Below are 21812 nucleotides of genomic sequence, written 5' to 3'. Positions count from 1 at the left end.
GAATAACCCAGGCGACCGACAGTGGGTGCTGGTTGATTGTAATAGCAGTAGACTGGATATAACCCAGGTGTCCGGTGGTGGGTGCTGGTTGAATCAGTTATAGTACATCTAACAGAATGGAGGGAGAGATGGAGCCGCTTCTAGAATACATTGGTAAATGAAAAAGCAAGAACAGTGTATTTAATATTCTACTTCTAAGAATACCATTTATTTGGCCAGCCTGTGCCTCACTTGCGGCCCCTGGGATGTAGTTTGCTGTAGTTACCTGATTAGGGTGGGGCCTAGGCCCCCTGCACTAGGAACACAGAGTCTTAGCCACTGGACCAGCAGGGAAGTCCTCAGTATTCTACTTTTCATGTGAGGAAGGTGGGTGAATGCAGAAATGTTTGTGAGAGTGTATGCTTGCTTACAGTACATAAAGAAAGATTTAAAGATGAATTTAAAATTTACGCCCAAAATTTCCTATGAAAAGAGGAAATGAATAGAATGGAGAAGCAGGGTTGAAAGCAAGTCTTCTCTGAAGGGACCTAGTTTTATATATAAAGTTTTGACCCTAGAATCATACGGATGTTTTACATAAATAAAAATAAAGTCGTATCAGAAAGTGGGGAAAGCAGTTCTTGAGTTTTGTAAACAGATGAATCTGGTTATTTGTTAAATTGTTGACATAGCCACATAGAGCCTAGGATTATTTCAGCTAACTGTATATATTACAGATCTTTCTCTGTACTTTCTCAGTAAAATACTCACCAGTAAGAAGAAAAATAATGCAAAGAAATTTTAAAGCTCATGCTGAAGGCATATTGATAGTGGTTACATTGGTATTGGTATTTTCAAAGAATTATTCTGATGGATAAAGCCAATAAAAGCTAATTACACCATTATTGTAAGGAACCAAGGTTTTTCAGCTTAAGAGGAAAAAGGATATATAAAGTATAAAATCAAAGAGGTTAAGTAAAAACTTATTCTTTAAGGGTCAGATCTAGACTCTTAAATCTAAATTGAAAATACTGCTGTTCATTCATAATGTTCTTCATCTTTACAAAAAAGTTTTTCCCAGCTCTGAACTGAAACAACCTGGAAGCAGCGATAATCCTGCAGCCCTGAGCATCCTAACCCACTGGTGTCCCGCTGACCAAGTGAACTCTTCGGTAAAGTGGCTGATTCTAGATCTGGAGCAAGAAATGGATAGACAAGACGAGCTTAGCGCGTATTTGCCAGAATGCAGGAGTGATGTCACGTCCAAGGACACAGAAAGTCTGCCACATAGAAAGTGCACAGGATGGTTCTCCTTTCCCAATGTGATCCTAACCAGGACCATAATTAAACCACCAAACTTGTTTCTCTGAAAAGCAAAACAGGATTGGTTGGGGGACTTCCCTGCTGGTTCAGGGGTTAAGACTTCACCTCCCAATACAGGGGGTGCAGGTTCCATCCCTGGTCAGGGAGTTGGGATCCCACATGCCCCATGGCCAAAAAGCCAGAAGGTAAACAACAGAAACCATGCTATACCAAATTCACTAAAGGCTTTAAAAATGGTCCACATCAAAAAGAAAAAAGATCTCAAAATCAGTAGGAGACATATTTTTCTATTCTAGAGCTTGCCCTCTAGTTGAGAAAATAGGATGTGAAGGTAGTCTGACAGTGACAGCTGCCGGGCTGAATTCAGCACAGTTCTCTCTTCTGATCCAGCTCTTGTCTTCTGCCTCCCGCACTGTTCCAAGGGAGCCCCCCAGAGCTGTCCAACCAGTGGAAGAGGAACTTTCCCAGCTAGAAAGATAAATGAACAACTCAAGAATAATTCATAGGGCTTCCCTGGTGGCTCAGTGGTAAAGAACCCGCCTGCCGGTGCAGCAGACACTGGTTTGATCCTTGGTCCAGGAGGATCTCACATTGCCACAGAGCAGCTAAGCCCGATCACAAGTACTGAGCCTGTGCTCTAGAGCCCAGGAGCTGCGACTACTGAGCCACACACTCTTGAGCCTGGCTCCACAAGAAGAGAAGCCACTGCAATGAAAAGCCAACACACTGCAACTAGAGAATGAAGTTGCAGCAGTGAAGACCCAGCACAGCCAAAGATAAATTTAAAAATTTTTAAAGAATAATAACTAATTTATACTTTTTAATGTAATGAAGTTTAAAATAAAGGTCAAAGGTAATTTGGTGAAACTTTGTAAAATTTATAGCCAACGCTGCATCTGACCCACCTAAAAATAATGGCGATTATGCTTTTTTCATTTTATATATCAAGTACCAATATAACAAAGTTTAACTGAAATTCACTATACTATTAATAAAATGATTTCCAAGGTTCAAAGAATGTAGGCAGAAATCATTTTATTGCTTTCTTCAAGATAATTATAATTGGAAATAATGCTAATTAGTAAGGTTAAGTTTTATTTATATGTTTTCTAAAATATCTCAGAATATTTCTAAGTATTATTCTTTCTAAAGCTCATTTAGGTAGGTTAATAGCATTCTCAGAAGCCAAAAAGCAAAGATAAGTGAACAACCAGATAACTGATCAGAATTCAAACATTTTTTAGTACCTGGGTTTGGATCACCAGCATACACTGTTTCTGAGCCTAACTAAAATATTTTTCTGTGAAGTGTCATTTCTGAACTGCCGTGTCTGAGCACTGATATCTCAGTCTCAGAAGAAGAGGTTAGCAGTCTAAACAAGGAGCTCCTTTTCCTCTGGGAGGGTGGTGGTGGTTTAGTCGCTCAGTCGTGTCCGACTCTTGTGACACCATGGGCTCTAGCCCACCAGGCTCCTCTGTCCACGGAATTCTCCAGGCAAGAATACTGGAGCGGGTTGCCATTCCCTTCTCCAGGGGATCTTCCCAACCCAGGGATTGAACCCAGGTCTCCTGCACTGCAGGCAGATTTTTTACTGACTGAACTACCAGCGAATTCCCTGAAAGGGTATATGTATAACTGTAGACAGAGGTACACATTTATGGCTTACAAAGTTTATTTCAGCAAGTTTCTTCCCATCGTTTTTTTTCCCCCTCTCTTTACTCCTTCAAACAATCTTATTCTTCATGTCAGGAGACCAAGGGAGTCTAGCTGTCTGCACAGGCACGTGGCATGGTTCAGAAGGGAAGATATTTGGCTATAAAGCACCTTTCGTGCTTGCTGGCTTATCTTAAGAAGAGCGGTACAAGAGCTCCTTGAGAACAGTGCCGTTCGCAGGGTCTGTATAACATCTACTACTCTGTGAGCTGTCGGGGGCTTAGCGCTCAGCCTCTGTCTGCAGGGAACAGACTTCACACCAAATTAATGAACCTTAGGCCTGGGAACCCTGGCTCAACTTGGATACACCTCAGGTCTTTCAGAAATGGAGACGTTCTTGTATCTACTTCTTCATTCGCTTACATGAAATAAGTAACCTTTGGTCTTATCTATCTCCTATGATCAGTTCTTCTTGGAGGCTTTCGGTCTCATGCCTCAGAGATACTTGAGATACATCCTGCTCTGGAAGGGGATTTGCGTGTGCTTTATCAGTTCTCCAAGTTTCTAAACTCGCACTGGGTATCAGGCCTTCAAGATTGTGTGTCACGTTCTAAGATAGTAACTGTTCAAGTGTGCTTCTGCCGCACGTTCCTCTTAAAGTTGACGTGGAGGTGTTTCTGGCGTGCCCCTGCCCTTTGCTTTTCCCTCCTTCGTTGCAGAAGCCTCTCCATCGGTCACACAGCACCACGTGACATGAGAAACGTTCCCCTGCGTGTTTTTAAGGCCACTTCGAGTCTTCTCAGAAAAGAAATTTGATATCACAATTTTTTTATAGGGATTTTCTCTTCTGTCATTATATCCTGGAGGGAGGAATTGGCTACAAATGTATGTATATTGTTTTTCAGTAAAAATCTAGAGAGCCCAAGTGCCCAACAGTATGGGGCTCATTAAGCATCCATTCAATTGAACACTGTGCAGCCAGTTAAAATTAGAGTTTGTTGTTCAGTCGTTCAGTTGTGTTTGACTTTTTGTGGGCCTCATGGGCTGCAGCACACCAGGCTTTCCTGTCCTCCACTGTCTCCTGGAGTCTATTCAAATTCATGTCCTTTGAGTCGTTGATGCCATCCAGCCATCTCATTCTCTGCTTTCCCCTTCTCCTCCTGCCTTCAGTCTTTCCCAGCATCAGGGTCTTTCCCAGTGAGCCAGCTCTTCACATCAGATGGCCCAAGTATTGGAGCCTCAGCATCCTTCCAGTGAATTCACAGTCCTTCCAGAGAATATTCAGTGTTGATTTCCTTTAGGATTGACTGGTTTGATCTCCTTACAGTGAATAATATTTAATGACATGGAATGTTCATAATAATAGGGATAGCTAAAATTAGTTGGGTATTGATTTTATGCCAGGTGCCTTTGTAAGTGCTTATGTTAGTACCTGGGTTAATCGTCACAACAGTCTTACTGGGAGAAGGTATTGCTATGCACATTTTAAAGGAGAGGAAACTGAGGTTCAGAGCATGTGAGCAGCTTGCCCAAGCTGAGCTGGCTGGTAAAAAGCAGAACTAGAATTCAGGCCTGGGCAGTTTGGCTCTAAAGCCCCTGCTTAGGCATCATTATGTGAAAAAAGTACCAAAGAAAAATCTCTGTAAACTTTTTTTATGGAACTAGACAAAATGTCTTACATTTACCAAGAAAATGTTTTAAAGATACCCAATCAGATTTTGACAAAGCAGAATTGGTGAAGAAGGACATGTCTTACCAGATGTCAAAATACACTGCACAATAGTCACAATTTTAAAATACTGCATTATAGCAAAAGCAAAGAATAAATCAGAACATGCTACTGTTTAGGTTCATAGGAAAGAGACTGAACAGATTCACGCAAATATTGACAATGATTATCACTGGTTAGAGGGACTTAGGAGTAATTTTTTTTCTCTGTTTTAAATTATCTACAGTGAACATTTTTGAATCATATAACATTAGCAAATGTATTTTTAATGCTTTCAGAACCTCAGGTTTTAACAATATTGCTGTTTGATCACATGCATAGGGTTCTGTGGATTTTCTAAATTGCTTGCTCTGCAAAGTAAATTCTCTAAAATGTTTTATAGATGTGTATATATATGTGTGTGTGTGTGTGTACATACATTCACTTAGGGCTTAAGTTAACCAACCACACAGAATCCAATCTGCTCCTCCATTCTGTTGAACTTGGAGGAGAGGCCATGAGAGAATAATCCACTTCCAGTCTTAGGACTAAAGAGAAGGATTTCAGAATCTTCAACTCATTTCCAAAGCCTGAATTGTTTATTGATGGTAATAAAGAAAATGGTGATGTCATTGAATTTTAATATGTTGCTTCTGTCCGATCACCTTACTGACCTCTATCGTAAGTTGTAATCATTTTTCAGATGATTCTCTGGATTTTTCTCAGTATATAATCATTTACAGATAAGGATAACTTTTCTTCTGGTATTTATGGTCTGTGTGTTAAATAACATCTCCCCCAAATGGATAGTTGTTTAAAAGGATGAGTAACTATCACAGTGACCTGGCAAGATGGGTCCTGCCCAGCACGAAGTGAAAAAATAGGGTCACAGTGTTCTCTCCCATGTGTGGTGTCATCCACTCTTCATTTAAAAAAAAAAAAAACAGGCACTGCATAAAGTGCTTAATTTAAGGAAATTACTCTTCCGTCCAGAATTCTCGTGCCAGTTTAGGTGCCTGTCTTAGCCTGCTTGGGATGCTGTAACAGAATACCACAGACTGAGTCACTTGAACAGCAGAAATTTGTTTTCTCACCCACCTGGAGGCTGGGAAATCCAAGGTCAGGGTGCCAGCTGACCCAGTTCCCATGAGAGCCCTCCTCCTGGCTCTTGGAAGCCCCCTCCCCACTGTGTCCTTCCCCCTTCTTAGAAGGCCACAGTCCCATCAGATCAGGGCCCCACCCTGATGACCTCACTTCACCCTAATCAGCTCCCGAAGACTGCCTCCATACGTATGGAGGTATGTGAGGCTTACGCCCTCAGCATGGGTTTGAGGGGGCACAGTTCAGCGTGTAGCAGTGCCTGAGCTTTCCCTCCACCACCACCCAGTATCCTCAGAAATCCTACGTCTAATTTATTCCAGACGGGACTCGTTATACCCTCTCTCGGTACATTTTTAAGGTGCTTGTTACTGTACAGTGTGTCATAGAGACTTTGCCTGAGCTTGACCTTGTGAATCATTTCCTCCTAGACACAAAATCGAATGAAGTTAATGGCCGACAATTACGAGGACGACCACTTCAGATCCTCCCATTCCGGTCAAACCAATCACAAACCCTCCCCAGACCAGGTAAGGCTGCTTTCAGTTGTCTTCTGAAAAACCAGCATGCTTTTGTTTTGATGTATTCTGTAGTAGCGTGTTACAGACTCTGGGGTACAAGTTAGAAAAATAAAAATAATCAGTTTCTGAAAACTTTTTTTCTAAATACGGAGTCCATTTCTGTATAGGAAGGTGGTGCCTGATTCTGAGTATTTTAAGAGGCGTTACCCAACAGATTTGAAAGGAACACTAAAGAATCCTTAAATTGAGATGAGAAAAAAAATTAATCTTCTCAGAGAAACTCACTAATTTGTATCTGTCCTGCTTCAGTAGAAAAAGAAAACTTTCCGTGTAAGCCCAGTGAGGCACACACAACTCAGTGTGTGTATTTACCTGCAAATTTGAAAATCTCTGCTTATCACCTGTTAAACGGGAAGGTTGAAACTTAGTTTTTTCGTTCCTGTCTCCTTGGTGGACCTCTCCATCCACATCCTCCTTAAACAGTTGCCTTCAGCTCCTCATGAGTGCAAAGGAGGCACTGAGTCAGCCTGAAGGGAGCCATATCCAGTGCCAGTTCTGGAAGAAGGGAACTCTCCCAAGATCTTGAATATGATGGATGGGGGAGAGCAGTGAACAGATTACCTCATATCCCATTGCCAAAAATCAGATTTCAACATCTCCATCACACTCAATCTTAACATATACAGCTGAGGGAGAAAAATAATAGTTAAGTAATTACATCCATATGATCGAAGAGTCCAGAGGAACTCCCCCACTAAGCCCCTCCTCCAGATACATAGCTCCGTCTTAGGAGACGAAGAGGAAACGCTGCACATGAAAGCACAATAATATCGAAAATGCAGTTTTTTTCCTAAGGTTTCGAAGGTTATAATCATTGTATGATGACATTCACTAAGCCCGTAGAGGCGGCTTATACTTTAGGGAGGAAAAGAGTGCAATCTTAGGCAAAGCGGAGAGCTGTCTGCCCAGTGGCAGCAATCAGTCCTCGCCAAGAAGCCATTTGCTTTTCTCTGACTGTTTTCTTGATACCTGGAACTGAGTTTATGCCAGTTTATGTAGGATGAGGATTTTAGGGGGCTTCCCTGGTGGCTCAGTGGTAAAGAACCCGCCTGCAATGCAGGAGATTTGGGTTTGATGCCTGGGTCAGGAAGATCCCCTGGAGGAGGGCATGGCAACCCACTCCAGTATTCTTGCCTGGGAAACCCCATGGACAGAGGAGCCTGGTGGGCTACAGTCCATGGGGTCACACAGAGTCAGACACGACTGAGAACTCAGCACACACGTAGGGTGAGGATTACAGCCTTCCCTTGAAACAGGTTTTGCTAACAAATACCAGGATTGGATGCCTGGGAGGAGCGGGAGGCAAACAGGAATGGGGAAGGGTTGAGGAAGAAGAAAGAAAAGCCTCCAGCTTGGTCGTTTTGCCCAATAGACAAGAGCGTGTCAAGGAAGTGGGGAGGTTGGACGTGCGGGGACAAAACGAGGGCAGGTCAGAGCTTGGTGTGGGGGGTCGGGAGCCGGAGGCCATTCTCTGCGGCTGTGTCGTGCCTGTCTCTGTCTTGAGTACTAACCAGCTCTTTTTCGTCCCCACGCTGCGCTGGGCCCTGCGTCCTCCCCGTAGGACGAGGAGGAGGGCATCTGGGCGTAGCCCCCACTTGCTCTTAGTTCAGCCATTTTGTTCAGAACGGTGAGAACAGCTTTCCTAAACTACAGAAACGTGTTCTGTTTGCCTTCACTTTTTTTTTCCTTCCACACAATCATTTCACATCCTGTTTCTCTGTGATTCACTGAATCCTTGGTTTGCTCTCTGCTTTCTCATCTCACCTGGTTCCCGTGTGTATCGCTCGCTTGTGACATAGCGGGGTTTGGGTTCTGTGGCTTTTTTCTTTTTCCTTGTTGTATGTTAATAGTCACTTTTGTCATTTCTTTTTGTACATTTTTGGAAGAACTTCCAGGGCATGTAGCTAAATTTCTCCTGTTGTTATTTTATTTATAAACTACCCACTCTGGCATGATTTAACAGTGTCCTGGTAAGGTTTATATTGACTCACATCAAACTGGAAATAGAAGAAATCAATCAGATACTCTGCCAGTAGGTTTGGGGTGTACTTTTTATGATAATTAATACTATTTAGTCTTAAAAAAAAAAAAAACACCTGCACTTTGGACTAAAAGCTTTAGTTTCTGTGTATAGAAGAATGCTCTGGATTCTCAGGGTTAGTGCTTCTTCCACAGTGCCCACCTGGGACAGTCCCCTGGGGCTTGGACATTGCTCCCAAACTGTCTTAAACAGAAAGAGAAGTGAAGAAGCGATACAAGACTTTTTGAATAAAGAGTCGGTCTCCAGAGTTCCTCTCCCCTCCTCTGTGGATTGCTGCCGTGTCAAACAGTTGCCAGGACACTGTCTAGATTCTGCTTTACCGGCCAATTGGCTAGAAAATGCGGTCCAGCTGTGTCAGCCTCTCTCTTTGATCTGATGCCCTGGAGGTTTGACTGAGGAAATCCTTTGCTTAGAAAAAATAATAATGGTGATGAATAAGTTCACACATCCTGATGGCCTTGCACCCTCTGGATTCACTGCCCATGCTTGTTGGCCATCTCGCTCTGCTGAGGTCAGTTCTCCCTGAGAAGTCTTTGTCTCAGTGTTACCCCCGACTCCTTTAAAATCACACGGGTGGTGTAGAGCTCTCATGGAGACACAGCCGAGGAGAACGATGAGGTAAGTCATGGCAAGGAGCGTGCATTGTGAAGATGGGAAACCTGCCACGTGGCTTCACCCTGAGGTTGTGGAAGAAGCTGAAACACAGTGCCAGCCAGGAGGCTCTTGGGGCTGGAATGCTGCATGCCAGACAGAGCTGATGTTGAGCGAGTCAGCACGCTGGTTTTCATGGTCTACACTGTGCCCCACGAGGGGCGGGATTGTCATTGTGGAGCCTCGGGGGGAGTCGTGCAGGAGTCAGGTGGAGATCACCAGGCCCCACCTACAGCAAAGCCGCCTTGTCTGTCCTGGGAGCGCATAGGGGCTTCCGTGCTGCCCTAGCAGGGCGCCCCTCCCCGCATGTGGGAAGGGGGCTGGGTTTGGATTGCTGACCCTTTTTCCAGACATAGAAGAAGACCTGATGGTGTCAGAGGAAACAGGGCCCACAGATCCTGAGCCTCCATCCTCCCTGTCTCCTCCCACAGGAGAGTCTAACTCCTAGCAAGGGGGGCTTCCCAGGTGGCTCTAGTGGTAACAAGAGCCCACCTGCCAGTGCAGGAGACATAAGAGGCGCGGGTTCGATCCCTGGGTCAGGAAGATTCCCTGGAGGAAGGCATCTCCTAGAGGAGGAATCCACTCCAGTATTCCCACCTGGAGAATCCCCATGGACAAGGGAGCCTGGCGGGCTACAGTTCCTGGGATTGCAAAGAGTTGGACACGACTGAGGACGCGTGTGAATATACAGTGGAGTGTTATTAACCATACACACCGTGCTTTATATCCCCAGGACATGTTTATCAGCTTAAACTGGAAGTTTACACTTTTTGACCCTCTTCACCTATTTTGCCCACCGCTAAACCCTACCACAGACAACCACCAAATCTGTTCCTACATCTATGAGTTTGGCTTTTTTTTTAGATTCCACATGTAAGTGAGATTGTGCAGAGCTTGTCTTTCTCTGAGTCACTTCACTAAGCATAATGGCCTCAAGGTCCATCCGTGTGGTCACAAATGGCAGGATTTTCTTCTTTTTTATGGCTGAGTAGTATTACTCGGTGTGTGTGTGTGTGTGTGTGTACAGTTGGCCCTTGAACAGCACAGGTTTGAACTGCACAGGTCCACCTATGCAGTAAATACTACAGTACTGCCCCGTCACCATTGGCCGAATCTAGGGATACGGAGTGAGGGACACACAGGCACCGCAGGTACAGAAGGCCGACTCTTGGGTTATACACGGATTTTTGACCATGCAGAAGGTCAGTGCCCCCAACCCCTGCATTGTTAAAGGGTCAGCTGCATGTACACCACATTTTCACACATTACAGGCCCCACCACATTTGGAGTCTTAAAAGGCCCCAGTGCAGTTTCATACAAATTTTAGAATTCTCTGCTCTATTTGTGTGAAAAATACCATTGGAATTTTGGTAGGGACTGCACTGAATCTGTAAATTGCTTTGGGTAGTAGGAACATTTTAACAATATTAATTATTTAAATCCATGAGAGCAGACTGTCTTTCCAGTTCCCTCTCTTTCTGCTTGAGAGTTTTTTTTCCCCCTAGTAAATGGATGTTATTCTGTCAGATGCTTCTTCTGCACTGTTGAGACGATTGTATAACTTTGATTGTTCATATTGTTCATGTGGTGTTTCACACAGGCTGATTTCAACCATCAGTACAGGTGTTGAACCGTCCTTGCATCCCTAGAATAAACCCCACTGGATCGTGGTAAATGGTCCTTTTAATGTGTTGTTGATTTAGTTTGCTAACATTTTGTTGAGAACTTTTCCATCTGTGTTCAGCAGAGATACTGGCATGTCATTTTCTTTTCTTGCAACATCTTTTTCTGGTTTAGGTATCTTCTGAATGTGGAAGAGTTCTCCGGTCTTGTATTTTTTGGGAAAAGTTTTCAAAAGATTGGTGTGACTTTTTCTTGAAATGTTTCTTAGAATTCACTAGTGAAACAAGCTAGCCCTCAGCTTTTATTTCTTGAGAGGTTTTTAATTACTGATTCATTTCCCTTACTTGTCATTGGTCTGTTCACATTTTCTGTTTCTTCGTGATACCTACAAATGTGGTAGGTTTAATGTTTCTAGGAATTAATTCATTTCTGGGTTGTCCAGTTTGTTGAAATGTAATTGTTCATAGTAGCCTCATAATTCTTGTATTTGGTATCAGTTATAATGTCTCTTCTCTCATTTCCTTTTTTTAAAAATATTTATTTATGTGTTTAGCTTAGCCAGGTCTTAAGTGCAGCATTCGAGCTCCTCCGTCTTCATTGTGGCATGCAGGATCTTTAATAGCAGCGTGTGAACTCGTTGTTGCAGCATTTAGGATCTAGTTCCCTGACCAGGGATCCAACCCAGGCCCCTTGCATTGGGAGCGCAGAGTCTGAACCAGTGGACCAACAGGGAAGTTCCTCTTTTTTTCATTTCTGATTTTATTTATCCTGCCTTTTATAGTTTCTCTGTTATATCCCACCTGCGAAACTGACAAAACATGTTTTCTTTTGTGTCCCTTGTATGGCAGGTGTATTATTTTATGGCTGTTTAATAGTTTAGTGTTAAATAACATGCTTTGCCTCTCAAACAAATTTGAACTCGGTAGCTGTGGAATTTCCCTGGAGTCACTTCACCTCTCCTCCAAGCATCAGGTTCCCATCTGCTAAGTGGCAGTGATGAAACCTACAGCGAAGGTCCTGGTGGGGTTACAAGTACAAACGTTCTCAGTGCACTTAGCCCCTGGCCCAGCACCCGGGAAGTGCTCCGTCAGGGGCTGTGTGATATTGGTAGTGAGAGTGCTTAAACCCCTCCAGGGTTCCCAGGATCCCCTGATGCTACTGTTTACTTCATAGATTTCTCCTCTCTCCTAATGCAGTAACATTCCTCTCGCAGCACAAGTCACGCACAGTCCTAGTAATTCATTTTTCCTGCAGCAAGAGAAACGTCTTCTTTTCAGAATCTCTCAATTGTTGATGACATCACCCATCCTGCCTGAGCAGCCGTGTAGACCCTTCCTCTACCAGGTGTCCCTGCGGGAGGTCAGCTGCAGACCTTAAGTCAGACCCCATCGCCTTCTAAGAAGCAACCACGCTGGCAGGCGCCCTTTCCTGCTAAAGTTTTCTCACCTGAGGATGGTTTGCAGGCTGCCTTGACACAGAGGCTCTGAGTAGTTCTCAAGGGACTTGGTGATCGCGTGAGCTCAGTGAGGCGGGGGCCTCTCGGGCCATGTGATCGAGTTATAAACACTCGGGGGAGAGCCCTTTCAGTGTGGTTTTAAGACGCACTATACAGTGCTCCACAGGTTCCCCCCTACATTTTTATAGTTTCTGCTGAATGATTTAAGATGACGTTGTCCTGAGACTCACTTGATTTATTTCTTAAACTGAAAATTGCGGTGTTTTAAGCATTTCTGGAACATGGGTCCTTAACAATTAGGAGCATTTGACTAATGAGGATGTGCCCTCTTCCTGTTTGTGGCCTTATTTGTAACTCAGGCATTCTCCCTGGATAATAAAAATATCCTTGCACTTCATGCAAAATAAAATCCTTCACATCCTAATTGTTTTTCACAGTCCTCTGGGCAGACTCTGCGGAGCTCAATAAATAGTTTTTGAAAGAAAAAACTGGGGAGCTTTTGCCCTAAAAAAAAGTTGCATGTATTAGAAGTTTCATGCATGTGTAGTAGGTATTTTTAAACTTTTAATTTACTCTGTACCCTGAAAAGACCCTGATGCTGGGCAAGATTGAGGGCTGGAGAAGGGGGCTCCAGAGGATGAGGTGGTTGGATGGCATCACTGACTCAGTGGACATAAGTATGAGTAAACAGTGGGAGATGGTGAAGAGCAGAGAAACCTAGCGGGCTGCAGTGCATGGGGTCGCAGAGTCGGACATGACTTAGCGACTGAACAACAGCTCGACAGGTCATCCTGTGATCTGACACAGTTCATGTGTGGGGGGTCCCAGTCAGTTCCTAGCGCACCTTCTAGGATACACTGTCAAATTTATCACCTACCCCTCAGCTAACATGTGACGAGACCCCTTTTAATACCAGTTCCAGGAGACAGCCCTCATGCTTGCCTATTACATCATGTTTTTATTTTATAGAATTATGTTTTGGAGGATGTGATCTGACTCGCATCTTATCTGAGCTATTAAACAACAGTCGTGTTACAATAGGGTTCGGCAGTATTTCTTTCATTAACTTGTCCTCAACTTCTCCCTAATTTGTTATTTTCTATATATTTCTTTCTGTCTTTAGGATTACTGTCTGTTTTGGGTTAAAGGACTATTTTCTTGAACCCAAAAATGCATCATCAACCAAAACAAAAAAGCCATTCCCCCTTGATGTCTCTGTCCTTCCTCCTGGTCCCGCGATGACGAGGTTGAAGCTTGCAGCTGGGCCTGGCGGTCGGCGTTTCTGGGATGAATTAAATGCACACACTTGATTGAGGTGTAGCTGGACTGTATCACTGTCTTCCTATTATCCTAGGAGATCAAAGCACAGCTCAAATAGAGGCTTAGTCTTTAAAATATTCAAAACAGATGGCTGGTTCTTTTTGGTGAAAATTCAGGTTTTAAGGCAAACCACTTGTTAGTGAGATTTCATGTCTTCTCATTGAAAGATAGCACGGACCATGTACCTCCCTCTCTTCCTCAGTTTCAAGACTAGAGTCATGGACTTTCTGCCTGAGGAGGGATTTGGCAAGCCCAGAATGCTCTGACATTGTCTGGGTTCCTTTTCATGTGACTATAAAATACGTCACTCAGCTTTTTCTTAAGGCATTTTGGGTATTAAACGAAAGCCTCTTCAGTGTTGACGTTCTCATAGTCACTTGTTGTTGGGTCACTATTTAAAATCTAGTGCTCACACTGTGACATCCTCCAGAATTGAACCAGGCTGTTTATCTTTGACTTCACGTTTTTACAAATTAAAATACACGTTCTCCATCCACTCTCCTGCACTGACTCCTGGGTCCAAAGGTACACAGAATAAGTCCATAAGTGTGGTCTGAGGTTTTTATGGTTTGGTTTAAAATGGACTGAAATGAGAAAATTAGCTCAGAACTGTTTATTGGGAGTCTTCCCATGTACCTACACTGCACTAGGTAGGTGGGTTGAAACACAGGTCTCAGGACTATGAAACAAATACTGAACGACAGATTTTCTCCAACAGAAAAAATGATTATCCGAGGTACAGCAGAGAAACCCAGGTCTGCACCGGAGACTCGAGGGTCACAGAGGAAGGGGCAGGTAGTGGCAGGCTACAGTCCATGGGGTGGCAAAGAGGCGGACACGACTGAGCGACTAAGCATGGCAGGCAGTGTGCCAGGCAGTTATCGTGTGAATCTGGTGCCCTCTCGGTGGTTCCCTGTGGGTGCTGCTGAGGGTGTATCTCTATGAAAGTGTGGTTGCTCAGTCGTGTCCGACTCTTTGCGACCCCACAGACTGTAGCCTACCAGGCTTCTCTGTCCATGAGATTTTCCAGGCAATAGTACTGGAGTGGATTGCCATTTCCTTCTCCAGTATCTCTATTTCTCTATTAATGAATTACTTCATTTAATTCTGTATAATAGGCTCTAGGTTCATCCATCTTATTGGAATTAATTCTCTATTTGTGCATAATGCATTACCCCAGAACCTGGCAGCATTAAAAAAACACTATATCTCTGTTATCTCAGTGTTTTCTTTGGGTCATGAATTTGGGAATAGCTTGGCTTGGTAGCTCTTGCCTGAGTGTCTCTGGGGCTGCGGGCAGGATGTCAGCTGGATCTGTAGTTTAAAGCTTGATGCAGCCAGAGCCCACGTGGGTGCATATTCACTCACGGTCCATGCCAACCGCTGGCGGGAACCTTCCGTTCCTATCCATATGGACCCAAAGTGAGCAATGAAGAGAAGGTGGCAAGGAGCCACTGTGACTCTTAGGTCCTGCAGTCGGAAGTCACACATGCCCACCTCTGCTGTGTTCTGTTCCTTCAGGGCGAGTCACCGAGACCATCTGGCGTGGAGTGGGGCAGAGCATCTCAGGCTTCACTTTCTGAGGGCTGGAATGTCAAAGAATAGGTGGACTTAACATCACCCTCCACAGGTGTTGGGGCAGGTGACAAGCCACGAGCCTGGGGGTGCCCTCAGAGGGTGAATCACCATGGCCTTCATGTTCCGTGGCAACCGGTGGACGGTGGGCGGGAGGGGAGCAAGCCAGAGACACACCAGCCCTCTGAATTTTCTGGTTCTACTCATTGCCACATCCAGTTCTCTATTCAACCAGTGTTTTATTTTGTGTTGATATTACTGTTTTTTGAAAGGGAAGAAGCTACAGAAATTTTTTGGCATTGGGAGATAGGAAGCAAATTGTATGTTTCTTTAAAACAACCAACCAACCAGCAAAACTGCTGTTGTGCTTATGTTCAGTCATGTCTGACTCTTTTGTGACCCCCGTGGACTCCAGCCCGCCAGGCTTCTCTGTCCATGGAATTCTCCAGGCAAGAATACTGGAGTGGGTTGCCATTCCCTTCTCCAGGGGGATCTTCCCGACCCAGAGATCAAACCCATGTCTCTTGTATCTCCTACATTGGCATGCAGATTCTTTACCACTATGCCACCTGGGAAGCCCCAGATGTTACTATTGATAGCAGTGATATTCATTATAAATTGAAATTTTAACTGTAATTATTTACTTCTTAAATAATCTGAGAAGATTGTAAGCATTTCCTCTCTGATATTATGTTCACCCGTTATCTGGAACAGGTCTGCTTTAGGGATGGGCAGACCTTTTTGTAAAGGTACAGAGAGTAAGTGTTTTATCCTTTGTGATCTTTACCCTTTGTCAGATATAGCCAGCTCTGCTCATGAAGTAGGGAACCCACCACAGACAACATGTAAATAGTGAAGGTTATTATTGTTGTTGTTATTCAATCACTAAGTCATACCCGACTCTTTGCAACCCCATGGACTGCAGCATGCCAGGCTTCCCTGTCCTTTACTACGTCCCAGAGTTTGTTCAAACTCATGTCTGTCAAGTGGGTGATGCCATCCAATCATCTCATCCTCTGTTATCCCCTTCTCTTGCCCTCAGTCCTTCCCAGCATCAGGATCTTCTCCAATGGTCAGCTACTTTGCATCAAGTTGCCAAAGTATCGGAACTTCAGCTTCAGCATCAGTCCTTCCAGTGAATATTCAGGACTGATTTTCTTCAGGATTGACTAGTTTGATCTCCTTGTAGTCCAAGGGACTCTCAAGAGCCTTCTAAAACACCACAGTTCAAAAGCATCAATTCTTCAGTGCTCAGCCTTCTTTATGGTCCAGCTCTCATATCCATGACTACTAGAAAAAAACATAGCTTTGACTAGACGGACCTTTGTTGGCAAAGTGATGTCTCTGCTTTTTAATATGCTGTCTATCTGTCATTGCTTTTCTTCCAAGTAGCAAGTGTCTTTTAATTTCATGCCTGCAGTCACTATATCAGTGATTTTGGAGCCCAAGAAAATAAAGGTAACCCTGGCTGTTACTTGTATAATATCAGTCACCACTTGTAGATTTCTGTGCTGAGCCTCTTTGGCATAGTCACTTGTGTATCCTCAGGTAATAAAGCTTTGCTTAAACCTCAGCAACTAGTAATTGAAATGGTGATGTCTATAGAGTTTGTGTTATGCTAAAGAATTTTAACAGAGAATAGGGGAAGGAGAGATTAATTCAGTGACTGTGTGGGAGGTTTTATTCTCAAATAGAAGAACTGGGTAGGGAAAAACATAACGGAAAACAGTCTTCCTAGTTTTTGTTTTTCCCAAATCTTTTTCTTCCACCCAAAGCCTGGATGACTCCCAAGGTGAAGGGGGTGATGTCTGGAAATCGTTAATCCGTGGGATTTGTTCATGGTGTATAAAATTTTCAGAAAGAATTTGCTTTTTCAGGATGATTTCCTGATTGACTGTGGCAGACCTAAGTCCAGGCAGGACTGCTCAGAGCAGCCAAGATCCTGCTTGGGTTCTCAGATTCATGACACTTCTGGTGTTTGTGGATGGAGAGGGGATTCTTCATGTAGTTGGGGGCGGGGACGAGGACACAGGCAGAGCAGCGGGTGGAGGCAGGGTGCTGGTTCAGCCTGAAGGGGTGAAGGCCCCACCCTGATGCTCCTGCGCACTGCCCTCCACCCCCTCCGCGCTGTTCTCTGTCCCTGAAGGGCTGGTGGCTGATGTCCTGGAGCGTTTCCTGCCTCAGTCAAGCAGGTCCTGAGCTGTCCTCTTGCTGAAATACGGGCACAGGTCTTTCTCCCCATCTTGCCCCCTGGCCCCCCATTGCCTTACAAGTTGTATACAGGTGCGTCCTTACACACACCGAGTCACAGATGCTTCTGACCTGCCACAGGACATGTCCTGGCTGTCTCCAGCTTCAGCATCAGGAGATTCAGTGCCTGTATGTAGCTCGTTTCTGACAGCATGGATACTTGTCTCTGATGTGTACACAGGGATGCAGATACATTTCCATCTTCCCTGCCTTCCAGGCTATAGGAACCTTCCCTCCCTCCTGTACCCTCCCAGCCCAGCTTCTTGTCTAATGAGGCTCCAGAGGGCACAGTGACCCTCGGGGGCAGGGTGGTCAGGAGCTTTCAGCAGGAGACGCTGGCGTCGACACGGGTGCTGCCATCACATGGGACTGGTGGCGAAATCGCTTGTGTCAGCTCCTCCAGCTCCTCCGCGTGTACGTACACACACACACACACACACCCCCCTATCCTCAGACACACACACACCTGTCCTTTTAACCCAGCCTCAAAATAAATGCCTGTCACAGAAGAGTCTCCTCCAGAGCCTGGCCTCCACTTGGGAGCCCTTGACAGATCAGCTGTCACATCTCCTAGTCACTAGATAACCGCGCTTGCCTCTTTCCTTCTCTGTCTTCCTGTGGACCCCGAGGCAGACCGAGTGGCTGGGCGACCCATAACCTAGACGCTCCTCTCTGGTGACTCACTGAGATCCTAGCTAGGTCAGCCTTTCGTGCCCGCCCTCCATTCCCAAAGGTTAAGAGAAGAAAACGAAGTGTCCTGATGAGGTCGTCACTGTGTTCCACCCAGCAAGCAACAAGCATGTTGCTGTTTTCTCAGATCCATCCTTCTGTCTTGTAAGCATGTAATAAGCCAAGAAGTGATTGACCACAGCAGCAGTCCAGCAGGAGTTGGACTTCAGGCCCCAGAGGACCGGCGGGGTGGGAGTTGATGTGGGCACATGGTGTGTGAACAGACTCGCAAGGAGCTGAGGCCACTGTTCTTGCCTGTGGCCAGCTGCCTACCTGGTTTTTCCTGTGAAATTCAGTATCCACCCTCAGCTGGCTCACCTGCTCAAAAAGTGTGAGCTTCTTCCTCTTTTGCTTCATTTTCTCTCCCGTGCCCAGACATTTTCCCCATAATTTGACATTCATTAGTATACAGCCCTGGAACTTTGCTATGGGAAAGTCATGTAAAGTATATATACATCGATGCACGCACACACACACACACACACACAAGTATTTAACCCCTATGTTGTTTACTAGAATACAATAAATAATTTTTTGAGAAGAGGCAAGCCTCAAGCCAAGAACTAAATTGAAGATGTTTCTTTCCCATCTTTATTTAAAGAGCAGGAAAGAGGAATCTTGGAATACATACCTGCTCCTAGCAGCTCTGAGTCTCGCAGAGTGGGTGCTTCCTTGACTCTGTGTCCCGTCTGAGCACCCTTTAGGGTGCCCGCTGTGCGTCCCCTGGTGTCCCCTCCAGGGGTTGGCTTGTCCAACTTCTCTGCCTCCTGCAACGTTCTGTCCACTTGCTGCCCATTAATCTGCCCTGTCTTCATCTGGATGTACTGTCTGCCCTCTTGTTGGTGAGTCACCTCATTTTCATGTATTTTACAAGTTTCCAAGTACTGAAGCAAGAACTTAGAATTCCCGCCCCAACCTGCTCTCAGCCACAGGGAGGTGGGCTCAGCCAGAGCCTCCTTCCCTCACACTGCTCTCTGTTCAAGTGGAATTTCTGGATCTGAATAAGATACGTTGGGTTTTAACTGAATGAGGAGTAAATAGGCACACTGCAGTTAGCAGTCCTGTGGTTCAGATTCCAAGATTCATCTTACTCTGAACCCCACTCCCCATCTCCATACAACTGAGTACAGAATATCTGGATCAGGAAATAGGGGAGGTTCTGTTTTGTTCTGCTGGAGTGGTAATGTGTGCTTAAAGGAAAATTGACAACAGATTTCTGAGCTGTAAAACCGAGAGGAAATGATTGCATTTTAGTTTGTAAACGATTCCCACTGTTTTTTTTTTTTTTTTTTTCTCTCATGTTTCAAATCTGTAACCTTTTCCAGTTTTCCTAAACACACTTACACTTTTACAAGCCATGAAACCCTTTAAATCTGAAACCTTTGGAGAGAGTTTTTACTCTTAGAACCAGGTATTTTTGTATACAGTAAGTTTTCTGATTAACGTCTATTCATATCAGTGACCTTGTATCACCAAACCCAACTTGGGTCTGCTCACCCACATGCAGCAAAGCCAGTCTACTGACACCAGTTTCTGGTGGGGCAAGGGGAGCGTTTATTGCAGGGTCGAGCAGGGAGAATGGGCAGCTCATGCTCAAAACCCACAGTGAATATTTATAGTAGAAGTAACATCATCCTGGCTTCCCTGGTGGCTCAGACGGTAAAGAATCCGCCTTCTATGAAGGAGATCTGGGTTGGATCCCTGGGTCAGAAAGATCTCCTGGATCAGGGAATGGCTACCCACTCCAGTATTCTTGCCTGGGAAATCCCATAGACGGAGGAGCCTGGCAGGGGTCACAGAGAGTCAGACACAGCTGAGTGACTAACACTTTGAATGTCATTCTGGCTTTTGTATTTGTCGTGACTTTTTGTTTTGGAAGAGGAATGCAAGACCATTTCCCATTCTGTAAAGTTTGTGTGGGAAGTGAAGTAGACACACATGAAAAATGGTTGTGACGTGGAGGGTCAGGACTTGCAGCTCTGAACTTGTCTGCATTTAACTTTAGGTTATCCTTTAACTTTTCATGAAATTTTAGAAGTTTATCGACTTCCCCCCAAAAGAAATTTTTTTTTTGTTTTCAATCACTGTTGCCCTCTAGCTAGGCACAAACTCAGGCTAACGCTGCTGAAATGTTCCCGGTTTTCATTGTTAACAGTGAGATTTGGCTTTTGATGAAGGGCATGCAGGTGTAAAGCATGAACCCTTCTTAGTTTGGCTTTATTGGTTATCGTGAGGGTGCAGCCCCACGAGACATGTGTTTGCCCAGCGTCTCTCTTGCAGATGCATAAGACAGAAGGCTGTTCTGGAATGCACCATTGTCTTCAGTTTGTTAGGATTAAAGATGAGTAAGGACCACCACACCAAAAACATGCAGGGGATCCATTGAGTGTCCTGTCTGTGCTCCAGATAGGAAGGCTAAATAAAAGGTTGGATCTCAGAGAATGTTAAGAATACAAAAGTTGTTGAATTGTATAACCTTATCTGTGAAGAACAAGTCAAACCAAGCCTTGAATCAAGATAAAGAGGTTTATTTCGCAGTTTGAAGGTTTGCCTGAAGGAAACCTCAAAACGAAAGTTTAAAACAGATAAATCCTGAATTTACACATTTTAATTCTCTTGTACACTCAATACATTGGTTCCATTATCTCATGATTTTTTTTTAATGCAAAATAGGGCCACATCTCCCTGGAGGAGGGCATGGCAATCCACTCCAGTGTTCTTGCCTGGAGAATTCCATGGACAGGGGAGGCTGGTGGGCTACAGTCCATTGGGTCGCATCGAGTCTGACACAACTGAAGCGATTTAGCATTCATGCATGTCATTCTTAATATTTCTGCCAGCAAAAGCTGTGTGTGGCCCAGCATAAAGGCACTCACTAAATGTTTGTTAAGTCAAATATAAAATTTTTTTAGTGTCAATAATATGTGTGAGTTGATATACAGTATATCTAATTAATGTAGCAAAAATGTCATTTCCATTCACTCTGTTTCTTGAAAGAACTGCATTGTTTCACAAAGTAGCTGCATTTAAGTGAGAAAGTAACACCTGCTCCAAACCTTTGTGAAGAGACCTGGTACCATCCTTCATCTTCCTGGTCCTGACGCACATCATAACCAAGAAGATACGCTCAGTTCTTGACATGAAAAAGGACTTTGAGGCCAGGCTGCCGAATTTTATTCCTGTGCCTCCTTTTTTTCCCCCAGACTTTTAAAACTTTTTATTTTGTAGTGGGGAATAGCCGATTAACAATGTTGTGGTAGTTTCAGGAGAACATCGAAGGGACTCAGGCAGATACAGACATGTATCCATCCTCCCCCAGACCCGCCTCCCATCCAGGCTCCACATAACACTGAGCACGGTTCCCTGTGCTATCCAGTTAGGTCCTTGTTGGTGATCCATTTTAATTATCCAAATGTGTATGTGACCTTTCCAAAGTTATCCCTTCACCCTGGTAATCATAAGTTCGTTCTCTAAGTCTGTGAGTCTCTTTCTGGTTCTTTTTTGTATGTAAATTCATTTGTATCAGTTATTTTTAGATTCCACATAAAAGGGATGTCATAGAGAGTATGACACTCTCTAGGACCCTCTGTGTTTCCAGTGCTGTGCTGTGCTTAGTCACTCAGTCATGTCGGACTCTTTGCAGCCCCATGGACTGTAGCCCACCGGACTGCTCTGTCCATGGGGATTCTCCAGGCAAGAATACTGGAGTGGGTTGCCATACCCTCCTCCAGGGGATCTTCCCAACCCAGAGATCAAACCCAGGTCTCCCTTATTGCAGGCATATTCTTTACCATCTGAGCCACCAAGGAAGACCCCCCCGTTCAG

The 21812-nt window shown here is 44.5% G+C and overlaps 1 protein-coding gene across 19 annotated transcripts in view; it reads left to right on the top strand.

Moving 5' to 3' along the window:
* The window catches only part of ERC1 (ELKS/RAB6-interacting/CAST family member 1), a 272013-nt gene that overhangs the window by 220722 nt on the left and 29479 nt on the right, over positions 1 to 21812 (top strand). For 12 of the 19 annotated variants that reach the window (XR_008710256.1, XR_008710258.1, XM_055567813.1 and 9 more), the window contains one exon: positions 6193 to 6291. Coding sequence is in view for 17 of the 19 variants with exons in the window: in XM_055567813.1 (XP_055423788.1) it covers positions 6193 to 6291 (99 nt within the window). In the remaining 2 variants the exon portion in view is untranslated. Of the gene's footprint in view, positions 1 to 1050; positions 2312 to 6192; positions 6292 to 7903; positions 7970 to 16050; positions 16608 to 21812 lie in introns of those variants that run through there. The other 7 variants (XM_055567917.1, XM_055567884.1, XM_055567891.1 and 4 more) reach the window with 4 other exon arrangements.

Source organism: Bubalus kerabau, chromosome 1 (assembly GCF_029407905.1).
Source record: "Bubalus kerabau isolate K-KA32 ecotype Philippines breed swamp buffalo chromosome 1, PCC_UOA_SB_1v2, whole genome shotgun sequence".
NCBI classification, from domain to species: Eukaryota; Metazoa; Chordata; class Mammalia; order Artiodactyla; family Bovidae; genus Bubalus; species Bubalus kerabau.
The sequence above is the reverse complement of the archived record's forward strand: the minus strand, read 5'-3'. Positions and strand labels throughout refer to the sequence as shown.